At 40.7% G+C, this 14,470-nt stretch overlaps 1 protein-coding gene across 2 annotated transcripts in view; it reads right to left on the bottom strand.

The window, feature by feature from the left end:
- AKT1 (AKT serine/threonine kinase 1) overlaps positions 1-14,470 on the bottom strand; it is a 76,961-nt gene that overhangs the window by 35,093 nt on the left and 27,398 nt on the right. For both annotated transcript variants that reach the window (XR_003398482.1, XM_026849365.1), the window contains exon 3: positions 4,055-4,183. Coding sequence is in view for 1 of the 2 variants with exons in the window: in XM_026849365.1 (XP_026705166.1) it covers positions 4,055-4,183 (129 nt within the window). In the remaining variant the exon portion in view is untranslated. The remainder of the gene's footprint in view (positions 1-4,054; positions 4,184-14,470) is intronic.

Genomic DNA, 14,470 nt, shown 5'->3' with positions numbered 1-14,470 from the left:
TACAACAATCCCGTGGATTTTATCAATGAAACAATGAAGCAGTAGGTTTCTTATTTTTAAAAAGAGCTCTGTGCTCTTTACTGCAGCTGGCAAGCTAGGGAAGCACCAAACTTGACTCCTATAATCAAGTAATGCAACATGCACCCCTACAGCAGAGCACAGATACGGATGCTATATATTATTAGGTGTGATTCATGACATGTTTGGGGGTTCCGCTATGAAAACATTCACATTTCAAATATGGGCTGAGGGTCACCTACCCACTTTGAAGGCAGTTTTTTCTGTCAAACAGGCCAAGGTAAGTATCCCCATTTGCAACAAAGTAAGTACTATAAACAGCAGCCTGTTAAAAATTATTTAAATTGCTCTAAAGAACCTCTTGATTCTTTCCTGGCTTTGGTCTTTTTAATTAAGTAGGACAGAGAAATTGTTCCTAACAGGAATAGACACCAAGGCATTCAAATGTAAATTACCATTTTGTATTTGAAAGACACTTAGTATTATCCCAGTGACTTTCTAAAATGTCACAATATTTGCTTCCCCAGCACTTAAGCTAAAAGGCAGATTACTTGCAATGGAAGTGTCGAACTCTGCTCCCTATATAATGACATCACACTTAAAACAATAATGTCAAGGAAGAATCCTTCTTCCTGCTTTGGTTTTTTTAAGGAAGAGGATGGGGAAAAAACAAAAGGCAAATCAGGCAAGAAGAATGATGAATGAATAAAACTTTGGAAAGGCAAACAGGAATATTATTTTGAAGTGCTCCTTTTCTGCTAGCACCACCTGATAGATTCACCCCCAAACAGCTCAGCATGGCAAAAATGAGGAGCTGGGAGCCCCCTGTTACAGACCTGGACTAAGGTGGCCGCTAGTAACAGCAGAGAAAAAATTTGTCCACTAATCTTTCCATCCTGCGGTCTCTGATAAATGCTTGACTGCAGACACGCAGTCCTGTCCCAAAAGGAACACACATATTGTTGAGCAATTATGTTTTCAGCTGTGTAACAAAACCACCACGGTCCACCCCCCTTTTTGACAGAGAAATAATCCCTTCTTTCTAACAGGAATAACCTCTCTCTCCATGTGGTTTTTCACAATATACTGCTCTTCTCAGCTATATGGTTTTAAAGGCTTATAACCTAATAGGCAGACATACACGATAATCCGAGATTACAATTGGTATGAAGGCTACTTATCTCACAGATTTACAACACAGGCTCTATTAGTTATTTATCTGCAGGGTCTCTGGAGCAGAACTATTTAAGTACAAGGTTTTTTTATTCCTTGTATCTTACTAGTGGTGAAGTACAGAACACAAATACAAACATGACTCAAAAATGACAGCTAAATGCTCAGGCACCATCTTTCAGAGATTTTGCTTTGTTTTTTTGTTAGTTTTTTTTAAATAAATTACCAATAGCTAATTTCCAGGGAAAATAAACTCCTTAAGTATATAATTAAATTGCAAACACAGATATATAGATATTTTAAGTGGAAAAGAGCTACTTAAAAAAAAAAAAGTAAGCCTCTTTTTACCGAGGGCCATAGAAGCAAGTTTTCAAAGATATATGATCAAACCCCTCACAGACTGAAAGGAAAACGCTAGTGTAGGAGAGAGACTGTTAAGCACATAGAAAGCACACTATTTATTGCTAATACTTTCTTCATACCAGTTAAGGGAAAAGACAGATCATCATTAGACGTTATCTTCTTTCACTGTTTTCTCTTGAATTGAGCATTTCCTACCTCTCATAGTTGACAGAATCACTTAATATGAATATTACACTACAAATAAGAGTCTCATGAAAAAAAACTTTTACTTACAAAGATAAAAACCCCTACATTATTTTACAACAGAAGAGGGTAAAGATTTTAATCAGAAACATGGGACCACTTCCAAAGAACAGACTGACACAGACAGCCTGCCATCTCATTAAAAAAAAAAAAAAATCCAGTTCACTAATTAACAAAAAAGTCAGGGCTATCATGGTCTCTTGGGAGGGGGGAAAAAAAAAAAAAGTATGAATTTTTACAGAACATTTAAGCTATATTTCCTCCACCTTTCTCTGGCAGGAGGTTTCTACAGGCTGTCTCTGCAGCACAAGGCTGCCTTCTGGCCTGAGCCTTCCTCCAGAGGCAGCTCAAGTTCATTCACGCTAACTCGACAAGTTAACCCAAATGAAAGTACCAGGCAAGCAGGTTCAAAGAGAAAACTTGTGCTGCAAAACACATTCAAAGGATACAAACGTGGAGGGTACCCAGAAGGGAACCGCACATCAGGTGCTGGCAGTACTGCGTGCCAGTGCCTACACGAGAAATTAAATCCTGGTGGGGCAACAGCTGCTTCTGTGAGCCCAAAACCACAATAATGACTTCTAGCAAGGAGGCCCCCCCTGCTAATCATCAAGGCCTTCCCGACCTGCCACTGGTTCACCAGGCAAGAGCCACTGCTAGGAACATCCTTCCACCCACTACGCTCCCCACAATCCCTCTTATGGGGGCTACATATTACTCTATAGGCATGTGTCATGTCTTTTTTGACAATGCTCCAATACTATGGTAACAAATTTGTTTATCTATAAATGCCAAGACTGATGGGCTCAATCTGCCAAAAAAAGTACCATATTCCTGTTATGAAAACTGATTTAAGTTAACCCGTTCTGAGGACAACTTGGACAAAGAGAAGGCAACAGACACATCTTTTTTTACTCCTCAGCACGGAGCTGCAGTAAATAATTATCATAAGTAATGCAGTTAGCAGCAACAGGATGGAAGTGCCCTGCAAAAAGTGCATTTGTTAACAGCCTCTGGCTACAGACCAAGAACTGAATTAATTTATGAATTAATGGCTTTCTGCTGCTTTTTTTTACCTTCTAGATCCATAAGGAGATACCGGTCTAAAGGGGAAAGTACCATGTCATTACCAAAATGAAAACACTATGACAATTCTCTCTCTAAAATGAGACAAAAACCCCCAAAGCACTCTTGGCATCCTGCAGAGAGGCACCAGACAACAGCACGTCCATTATTTATACCCATCATCAGTCAGAACAGGTAGGTATATGTTGTTACCAGTGGAAAAAAATGAACATTTGCGTTAATTCCTAGTGCTGCCCAGTCCTCTTCTGGGCCCGGGGTGTTCCACAGTAAATCTGTCTGCTTAAAGGTCAACTACAAAGATGAACCCCATATATTTCAAGCTACCCTGTAATGAAGAGGGAAAGCCCCTACCCTTCTCTCTGCAGAGCTCTGCTTCCACTAGTCACCAGGAACAGATTGTTGTTAATAACAGGTGCCACAATGATCTATTTTTAAGTGGTGGAACGAGACACAGGCACATCATGAGACAGGAAAGAGTAAGAACAGGAGAAAATAAAAGCTGGAAGTATACACCAAAAGGTTAAAAACATGAGCAAGAAAAGGAAATTATCTCCAGAGTCTTCTATCACATCCTGTGCTTCAGCACCTGAGCAAAGTCGGAAATGTTTGCATAGGACAGAGTGCAGAGGTTAGGAGATGTTATTATTTCCAAACCTGTTTGTTGGCTCTAATATAAGAAATATGGTTTTATGTTCAAAATTAAGAAAAACTCTGTGTGTTTCATCAAAACCAGTGCTCACTCTGCTTTCTCTTACTTTACTAATCAATTAACTTTGACCTATGTCAATGCCACTTGAATCCAGATCTCGTGGCAGAACAAGAGTCTGAAATGTTTCGACTGTGCCTACCTACCAAGTATCAAGAGATGTGCCTGGGTTAATCTTCACTTTAAAGAAAGCTGATGACATGCAAAATATGAACAAACAAACCCATTTTATTCTATAACCACAAACAGTAATTAGTAGAAAATGGGAAAAAAAAAAAAAAAGCAGAACATCAAACCTCTAGATCACAGTTATTCCTAAGAAATACAGTGGGAATTTACTGTCTCAAATAAACACATACATCATACTGGGCAAACCCAAATGTTGCTGATACATCTTACCAGCGCTGTAACTGCAAGAAGACATCAACCCCCAAACTGGATGAGGGAGCAGGTAAAAACACTTACGAGCTACTGAGAAGTTATTTAAAGGTGATTCCCGCTGGTCAACATCCTGCGGTCGTTCCTTGTAGCCAATGAACGTGCCATCGTTCTTTAAAAGAAAATACCGTGGCCTCCATGTTTTTATGTATTCTCCTGCAAAGAAAGGATGGGCAAAGGGAGAGAACATCAGAAAACAACCTGAAATACTGACTCGCCCATAATTTTTTTTTTCATATTAGAACTATATGTCAGCATGACATAGCAGCAACTTTAAGAACATTCAGTTCATTCTGATACAAACAGTGGAAAAATACAGGCACTGAGTCAGATATTGCTAGTGATGTTAACCATAAAAATGGGACTTCATAAAAGGTAAACAGCCATGTTTTGTTCTTCCATCTACTCTGATTTCCATTCAAATTCTGCAACATCTGCCTTAAATGCATTTTAAATTTTAAAAAAATCAGAGCAGATGTCCTATGTATTATTTTTGCTATTGTCATTTTTCATACTGACAAGTGGAGAAATTTTTTTCATTTACATTTTGCAGCGCAAGTATTTTAAACAACAATGGGTAATTTACTAATTAGTCAACTGCTTTATCAAACCAACAGTCACTTTTAGAACATAAGAAGATAATTCTCTGCTTAAGTTACATAACATCACTCACTCCTCTCACAACATCTCGAGCATGAAACACAAGATGATATATCACAATATGAAGGGGAAAACACTGGATGATATATAGCCACCAAAAAAGGAAAAAACACCTCTATTCTGAAAGATATTCACCTTTCTTTGTCAAAGAAACCACCCCTTGCTCACACCATGCTACTGTTCATCTGAGTAACCTGCACAGGTGACAGTCGCGTGGCTGTGTTACAGCCACATTCAAAATGTCCAGCAGTAGAAGAAAAGAGTTGATCAAAACCTGTTATTACTGGATTTATTCAGTTAGGCTTCAGGGAAGGAAGACGGGTTCCACCTGTGGCTCTTCTGGGTGACTGTCAATGTGCCCCAGTTTCCCCCTGTCCATGTTATGTTCTCCAGAACCTCAAATAGTTTTACATGATGTCAAGCTGGCCCTCCAGGTCCTACAAGTCCTTTTTGTTTCTTTTTGGCTGAATCACAAAAGCCTCACTTGAGGTACTACTGAAAGGAGGGTACCAGCCACACTTTCCCAACTCTGCTCACCCCAACAACAACTGATTTTAAAAAGTTTTTTAAAGCAGCGGCCACTACAAAGCACCCACAGCTGGGCAGCAGCTATAGCCTCCTCCCTCCAGAACAGTTTCTCATTTGTTTGTCGAACAACAGGGAGAGGATGAGGGAGCAGACTAGCAGCCCAGCTTCTTTCTGGTCTGCTGCAGCAGGAACATGCCTGCGCACCCCGCGATGCTGCCCCTGCAGCGGCTGGTACCCAGTGCCCACGGTTTCATCTGCTGGCGAGCTCCTCAAACAACCACCAAGAGCGGTGAGAAGAAAAGGCTCCCCAGATTTATTGGCTCTGGCAACCTTCTGCTGCTCTCCTGTTCTCCCAGGCTCTGCTCACACCCTCTCTTCCTGCTGCTCGGCTCTCTTCCACTGGTAATTTCTCTCCCAGCGATGTGCATCCTGCCCCAGGAACTCCCCTGCAGCTGCTTTGTCTCCTTCCTCTCCACACAGACCTCCTCTCCTTCTGCGGTGCAGTTTCAACCTGCTTCAGGCACCAGCTGTGTCATTTCTTCTCTGTTCAGACTCATACTTTTCTCTCCTGCACACAGAAGCACATGCAACCCCAATGACCATGGCACATGGCCATGGGTATACACACCCTCAGCTGTTGCTTTCACCTGTGTAGCCCTCATTAGGATTTTAATTTTCTAATCTAAAGCAAAAAACTAAGAGTTAACGAACCAGCGGAGAGTGTCACACATAGCTACCTTTGCAACAGTGGCCACGTCTACAGAAAACATCCATTTGCACTGAAGAAAGAGGAAACGGGGCAAGAAAGACAAGAGGAAAAGAAACGAGCACAAACCTTCTCAGTCTTTTTGAGACATCTGTTACAACTGAAAGTGTTATACTAACCTGTAAGGGGTTTACAAAAATGTCATCGTTGCTTTAGGAATTTCAGAAGAATCTGCCTATAGCTGTCATGGCTTAACATTTATAAGCAAGGCAGTAAATGTAGAAGGTTTTGTTGCCATCATCTTTTTAATTCTGACCTTAATTAAAAGCTGAAAACTTTCTGGGATCAGTAGGAGCTTATGAAGCCTTTCACATTTAAATTATCAGTCCAACTCAGCCCAGATCACTGAGATTACTCCAATCTCATTACTATTACACCACAGATGTGACTACAGGACAAGAAGATACATGGCACGCTCAGCCTAGCTCTTGATGAGAGGTTTCCCAGGTAAGCAGGTCGGGGAGGTGGCTGCCCAGACCATCAAGATTTTGGAACACACTGTTACATACCTGACTCGTTGGTATTTTCTTCTCTTGCATAAAGTACACGCAGGAGACCTAGGAACCATCATACGCCCTTTATCATATCTGCATTTAGTACTAAATCCAGATTGGATGGGATGAAAAATACCTGAAGAGGGGCAAGACAGAGTTTCCATTTCCCTCACTCCCTAATCTATGCTACATGTCTTCCCCATCGGTATTTACAGAGGGCACATTTATTTTTTGCAGATTCTGAAATTACTATCTGGTTATTTTCAGTGAAGTGTGCATAATTTTACACAAAATTACACTGTACTGTCAAAAAAGACTCTTCCTCTTAGATTAGATGCTTACGTTTGGCTCTCATACTTTCTTACAGCTTTATTCCACCGATCTGTTTCTCTGTTAGAAACACATCATCTAACAGGATTAATCACATAGTCTTTAAAACGGTGTATTCCATACATATATAGCATCCTCCTCCACACTCACTCTTTCTTCACTCTTTCTGTGTGAAAAACCAAGGATTTCATTACTGCCAGGCATTTTGCAAGGACTATTCTACTTGGAGCTTCCCTTACCCACTGCTTTAGCTGGTTCTGGTGTCTGATCCACCTTTTTAATTTGCAAATAAGTAACAGGATTTTAAACTTTTTCCACATCTGAAGCTTAATGAATCCTGTAATATGGCAAGCATACATATTATTGATTATTGCTCTTGCCAAGGACAGTATGAGGCACACTGCAGCATCTGTGGTATAAATTTTATTATATAACATGCTGAGGTTATACTTCTGCATCTTGCAGCAAAGTGGCAAGACACTGCCTGGTATGCGACTTCCCAATCAGATAATCTCTACGCCTAATTTTACATTCGAGCCTGAGCAAACTATTGTTCCTCTACAGAAGTTCTGAAACACAGATTTACCAATGCAGTCATCAAGAAAATGTACAAAGTGTGTATTCTTAAGTAACAAGTTCATATTTTTATGATTAGCTAAAACACTATAAACTTCCTACAGCCTGTGAGGACTCCCATATTGATCACGACAGTAAATCCAAGTCTTCTAGGCCAAAAAGGTGTTCATCAATACAGACAAAAAATAATTATGTGGAACCACTGGGACAAAGCTGATTGAAAAAGATTAACACCTTTTCCTTCCTCTGCTATACTCAGTAAGCTATCATGCCTGAAGAGTGAATTGAACCATTTCAATTTTTGCTCTGTGTTTTTTATTCCTGTTGCAGTTTTAAGAATCATAACAGTAAGTTACTTGAAGTCACTAATATTAGTAGTTATGTAGTCACACTAGAAGAATTGTATCGAGTACAGTAAATGCACGTATGTGTGGCAAATTCTACCAGACAACGCTAAAAAAATAATAATAATGATCCACCATGGAAAAGTGAACAATTTACAAAGCAAAACATTTTTTCCTCTGTGATTCATTGCTTGTGTAATGCCCTGGCAGAGCCTTCTTTGTTTTCAGTAACAGAATGCTAACACTGCAGAGAGAGGAAAGCAAAAGCATGGGTTATAAATCCTACATATAAAATCCTGGAACCAAACAGACTCCTCTGTAGCTTGCTAGCTTTATTATTTAAAATCTTTATGTACCATTCTGTTTACTCCAAGCAATTTCCAAATTGCAAAGATTCCCAAACTGTATATTTCTGGAAGTATACATGAAGATTGTTATAGACCGATTTCCCTTTATTGCCTTGTGTCTGCCCCCACACACTGCACATTAAAATACTTAACGCACACTTAGAATGTAAATCCATCTCATGCCAGAAAAGCTTTTTCACAGTAACATGTACTGCAAAGCACGCTTACGCCTGAATATTTCAGAAAAAGTTAAACACAAAACTCTCTTGGTTCATGAAAAGTTAATTCTACTGAGGATTTACAATAATGCAGGGTTAGGTTATTTTCCTCTCCTCCCCACAACAGTATCTCACCGAATCTGGAGCTGTCTACCACTGATAGAGTGTCTAACATCAGAAACAGCTGCCACTCCCTGGGAAGCTCACGGGGTAAGTGGAGAATAATGAGCAGCAAGCACCAGCAGAACAAAAGAAAATCCATCTTTATTTACCAACTGCTGCATGCTTGTTGCTGCATCAAGCTCATTCAAAGCCAACACCACACCCTTTAATTCAGAACAGACTATATTTAAGAAGTCTCTGCCTTTTTCTTTTTTTTTTTTTAATCAACTCATACATACCACTGGTTTGAAAAAAAAAATCATTAGGTTAACCAAGTCAGCATTCAATGATACCCTTGATATTTACAAAAGCATTGGACCAACTATTAACTTTCTTATGCCCCAAAGTAACCAGAACAACCCCAGAATCACCAACTGAAAACAAGGTCTCAGTTATGTGAAATGCACTCAAGTGGCTAGCACAAATCTATGGATAAATAATGCATTAAACTTCCTGTTCTGAGCATCAGCAGTAGCACCATTAATTACAATTAAGGTTAACACTCAAAATGTTAGAGCTTTTTGGTTATGCAAGTCCTCTCCACGCTCCCTCACACTCTGAAGATGTACGCCATTCCTTGATTGTACAGCTCTGAACATTCCGAGGGAAACACCGAAGTTATGCGCCACCGGTCAAAGGCGGAATGACTCATTCCTGAGACTTCAATGGCCACGAGAAGTGGTCTGCATCCTGTCGGCCTAATAAGGCTTCAGCGAAACAGATGCCAGCTTACTTAAAGACGTGAAGCTTTCAGGAGCTGCCATCTCCTGCGTGCTGAAGAGTGGGACAGGGATTTACAGCTAGCTTCTGCTGTTTGAGTAAATAGGGTAAGTGTCCGCTCGCTTCAAAACCAGCTGAAATCAAAACAGATTTGGAAAAAGAAAGCGGGGCTTGAAAACTTGCCTTTGCATTTCTAAAGCACTCGGAAGCAAGTCCTTTCCAAAGACAGAGAGCTAATTCTGGATCTTAACGACTTGACACCAAACAATTAAGTCTAGGGTGACCCAAATGAAAACTCTCAGTTCAAATATGTATTTTTTTTTTAAATAGCTGCACAGACACCCACCAGGCTGGTGCAGCACTCTTCCCTTCCCTCAACAAACTGTCAAAACAAGATATTTAAACACAGTGCCAGATTTTCGGTAGCTTGGGGAAAGGAAAAAGAAAAAGAGAAAAAAAAAAAAAAGAGGTTATGCTAATGTCTTTCCCAACAGGCTCACGGAGAAGGACCTCTGGTTTAGTCTGCCTATTCAGAGGCGCAGCGAAGGGGGCCGGTTCTTTGATGATTTTTTTTGTGGCCCCTCTCTGGATGCCTCATCGGCCGTCGCCCCCGACGTACAGCTGCGGAGGCACTGCCTGTGCCCTGAATCTCAATGAGGCGGCCGGGGCTGCCGCCGGGGCTGCTCCCCGGCAGGGAGGTCAGCCCGCGGCCCGCAGCTCGCCTGCGCCAGGCCAGCACTCCACAGCTCACAGCCCAGCTCCTCCGCGCCTTTCACGGCCCTAATACAGGGTCCCACGGTCACAACGGGCTAATTCGGCAAACGGCAAATTCGCTCCCCGCTTTGTTGTTCCTCAGGCAGCTGGGCGGTCTTGCGGTGTGGCAGCAGTCCGCATGGCCATGACTGACGTGACTACCAACAGGTTAAGAAGAAAGGCCTCCTCCTCTTCCAGCTCGGCTCCGGCTTTTCTAAACCTACAGCCATTTCTCACGCTCACAGAAAGCTGCAACACAGGGCACCTGCTTCATTATCATATCTTGGGGGAATCTGGGGAGGGAGGGAAGCAAGAGGGGAGCTGGAGGTGGGGCGAAGGGGGATGGCTGAGCATTCTGGCCTTCGAGCGACAAAGGGAGCCCCTCGAGGACTGCTCCTGGTCACCTGGCACCCCTCGTCTGTAAATTAACTTCAGAAAGCAATAGCCTTGGCTCAGCGCTTCCCACAAAGCTCTATGGGAGCGCTGTGTACAAAAATGAGTGTACTGGAAGCTACCTCTGTCTTTAGTTACAAAACAGCACAGATAGGAAACACCTAGTGAAGGCAAGGAATGGGTGTTCTGATTCACAAAGCCAGATCATGGGAGAGATCAGAAGTCAGATTACGGAGAAAGAAAAACAGATTCTCACCCAACACTTTCTCCATGCCGGGGATGGACAACTACCACATTCTCCGATTCCATCTCTGTCAAAAGGTTTGAGATCACCAGTCAACACCACCACTACAGATGACACCTCTGTATTTTTTTATCACTGTATTTCAACTGTATGGTTATGTAAAACTGAAACATGGATTTTTTTTTCTTTTTTTTTGCTGAGTTTCAGTTTAGAAGGTCAAAAATGTTGCCATATTGCTTACAGCAATCAATTTAAGCAATACCAGATATTCCCAAAGGAGCGAAAGAGAATTAATCAGCATGTAAAAAACTCCTTACTCCTACCTTTGGCACAGCTTAGTCAGGCTAGTCCTAACCTACAGCTGTCTCCAGTGGGAGAAGATGTAAATGAAGTTTCATTAAAAACAGCAGTTTTAAGGATAGCTACATAAATTACACTAAAGTATAAAGCATTTTCTTAAGCTACGCTGAAAACAATTTCAGAGTGAACTGTGTCTCCACTACCTCATGGTGGGAGCAAAAGGACTTAAAACTACCACAAGGTGTCAAATACAATTAGAGAAATCTTTTCTGCAATGTTCTTGTAAGCAGCTACAGCATTTTAACAAAATAAAACATCCCTATAACAGAAAGTGCCACCACATACTCTTCTGCTTTTGACAGGTGCCCAACTCTCTCATTTTTTTTAAATAAATAAAAGTGACAGAGAAGATGTCAGATTCACTGAACTGAATTACGCATGATTGGAACAATTATTTCTCCCCAAGTAATTTTTACCTTGACATTATGATGGAAAATATCACAAGCAGCTAACAAGGCACTTAAGCTAATAAGTCTCTGCAACTTTTAAAATACCTTCCTTTAGAGGAGGGAAATACCTACAACTATTCCTCGAGCTCATTCTGAAGTTAATACAATCAGTATTTCTGAAAATCAGGCTCTTAAATATAATGCATGTATTTATATAAAGGGTGTGACTTAATCCTCCAAAGATTTTATGATCTCCACTAAAAAGACAAAGAAAAAAAAACCAAACCAAAAACACCAAATGCCACACCCTGGTGTATTTGAACAAGGAAGGGATTTTCTAGACATCATTTAAAAGCTGATTTAATTATTTTGCCTCTTAGCATAAGCATCCCTAGCCATGACTCTTGTGCTTATCTGAACACATGCCTTATTTAAATATGACATACCCAGTTTTGTTCTTCAGTAAATCCTGTCTAGAGACTGACAGTGTAAGAGGGGACAAAGCAAAGAAATGTATACAAACCAAAGCTCTTGCAGAGATGAGACAAAGTAAGTCCAAAAGCACAGTTGTAGCTTGTATTCCTAGGGCTGCCTACACATGAAGGATGTTCAGGAAAAAAAATCATTAATTGATTAGAAACTGATTCTAGGTCCTTTCCTCCACTCTGCCCCATTAAAAAAAAAGATTAGGAAAGACAAAGACTCAGGTGAGAGTGATTTTTATGATACATTTATTTGCTCTGCAAACATTAAAGTACTGAGTACTGAAAAGTACTCGGCAGAGGCTCTCCATGAAAATCCCAAAGTTGGTGAAGCTTAGAGGTGAGCTGGTAACTTGGGAGGGTGGGTGCACATGAGAAAGCAAGAGCAGGGGAGGGAAAAAGCAGGACACAGCCACACAGAAAACATCCACAGCGAGGACTCACGAGTCCCTGGCTCATTCTTCTAGGCTCCCATCACTAGATCATTGTGCCTTTCACAGAGCAAATCAAAACCTCGGGGAATTGTAAAGAAATGGTGAAAAAAGGGCTAAGGCACATTAGTGGAGATTTATGGAAACAGCAGCTTTTCTAAAACAGATGATATGGACCAACCTCAGAGGTGTCTCAAAATGGAAAGAAAAAGCTCTATTTGTAGAAAATAAGCTGCAGAACGTGGACTTTTATAAATAAGCAGTTTATGGAGGGTAAGAAATTAACACATCACATTGTTATCCTTTAGCTTCTGGGTTTGAGTCCTAATTTTCAACAAAAATACACAGAATTGTTTCAGGCCACTTACAATAAAAGCTCTACCAGTAATTGTGTGATCATGCTGTGCATCAGGAAATTTCTTCAAAGTGCCAAGAAAAAAAATCAATGCAGAATTTTAAACATGTTTATACAAACAGTTACTGGGTAAATATTTCATAGAAAGATGTATAAAAGCCAAGTGAAGCAAATATTTCAATGGCAAAAATAAGAAGCAACATAAAAAAAGGGGTGTGCTGTTTATATGGCTGAGGCTACTTTGGATTTCCCTTCTTCATTTCGTCACTAGCAAGCCTGAAAAACCCTGGAGGAACACACAGAGACCATGTTAGTTCTAATAAAAAGTTTCGTTTATCTTGAGCCATTTAATGGCCATCAATGGAAAAATTACAAGCACTTCCCAGAAAGCAAGTTCTAATATTTGTTATCATGGCAACCTCCTGGTTACGCCTCCAAATTTAGTATTCCACAGATAACTTTTACTGAGTCACTACCCCAAACTCAGCAATGAAAGTCTCCTCCAGATAACAGGAATGCCTGCCTCAGTACAGAGGAATTTTGCAAAGTAACTTAATTGCATACTGAAAATTTATTAAAGCAACTTCACCACTGGGTAACATGAGAGCAAACAGCCACCGTAGCTCTGGTGCTAAGCTTTGCCGAGTAACACAGGCATAAGAAACTCTGCCAAGGATTTTTGTGCCTTGGAGTGAGGTGCGTTGTCACCATGAAGTGGAGCACAATCCACACTGCTGCCTCAACAGGGTCACAGGCTACACACTTCTGTCACTTTAAAAGACTATTAAAATTAATTTATTTTTACAATACACAGTAAAAATACTGAGTCTCAATATAGTCAAACAGCAAAATTCCTGGTGGATTTCAATGGTACCACAATTTAGCCCAGTAATATCGAAATATATGTATGCACTACTAAAACCACATACATATAATCATGACTATTATTTTTTGAACCTCAAAGACATCTATTATAGTAAGCTCATCATACCTCTCCCTAACAGCTCCAAGCTCGAGGACAGATGCATTCCAGCCAGTCACATGAAAATCTTACAGAAATTTCTTACACAAGGAGGAATGAAATAAAGACCCACCTGAACAAAGACTGAATAAAGACCCACCTACCTTGATATTATTACCATGAATTAATTTTCATGTTGCAACAGCATCTTGATATGTTAAAGCCACATTTAATTTTTAAAAAGCATAAAAAATGAAAGGTACACACTACACGAAAGCAAAAAGCAGAAGGGTACAGGAAGATGGAAGCCTGAATTACACTTTTTAGCCTGCAGTGCCCTATACCGCTGTTTTGAGAAGACATGGCAAAAATTCCAATCTCCTCTTTTAAAACTGCTCCTATTCCCAGGGGAAAACCAAACATCACCCTCTACCCCCAGCCAACCCTAAACTGACACTAGTTTCCATGGGCCTATCAAACCTGGTACTTCTCCCACCGGATCTGCAGAGGTCAGGGAATTGCTGCATCAGCCGCACCTTTCCTCCGCACCTGATTTTCCAAGCACAGCACAGCACACCACACCAACTGCTCCTCACCATGCACACCACCTCTACCACCACAGTCCTAAAAGCCCTGTCCCATGACTGAGTACAGCCTGCTCACTGTAGTTCATCTTCCCACTCTTACTAACATGTCCCCAAAGAACAGAAGCAAAAGAAACACTAAAACACATCCCTTGCCTAGCCGGGTTACAGCTACCCTTCAAGTTTGAAGTTACAAGCTACCCTTCAAGTTTGTAGAACTTGCAACAACTACAGCAGCTGTCCAGGAGAACACCAGAAAGCTATAAATAAAGCTTTAAACTCATATGAGTTGGGTTTTGCTTTGTTTCGTTTATAAAAAATAACTTTTAAAAAAACAAAACACAGA

Source organism: Athene cunicularia, assembly GCF_003259725.1.
Source record: "Athene cunicularia isolate RWA chromosome 5 unlocalized genomic scaffold, athCun1 chr5_part1, whole genome shotgun sequence".
NCBI classification, from domain to species: Eukaryota; Metazoa; Chordata; class Aves; order Strigiformes; family Strigidae; genus Athene; species Athene cunicularia.
The sequence above is the reverse complement of the archived record's forward strand: the minus strand, read 5'-3'. Positions and strand labels throughout refer to the sequence as shown.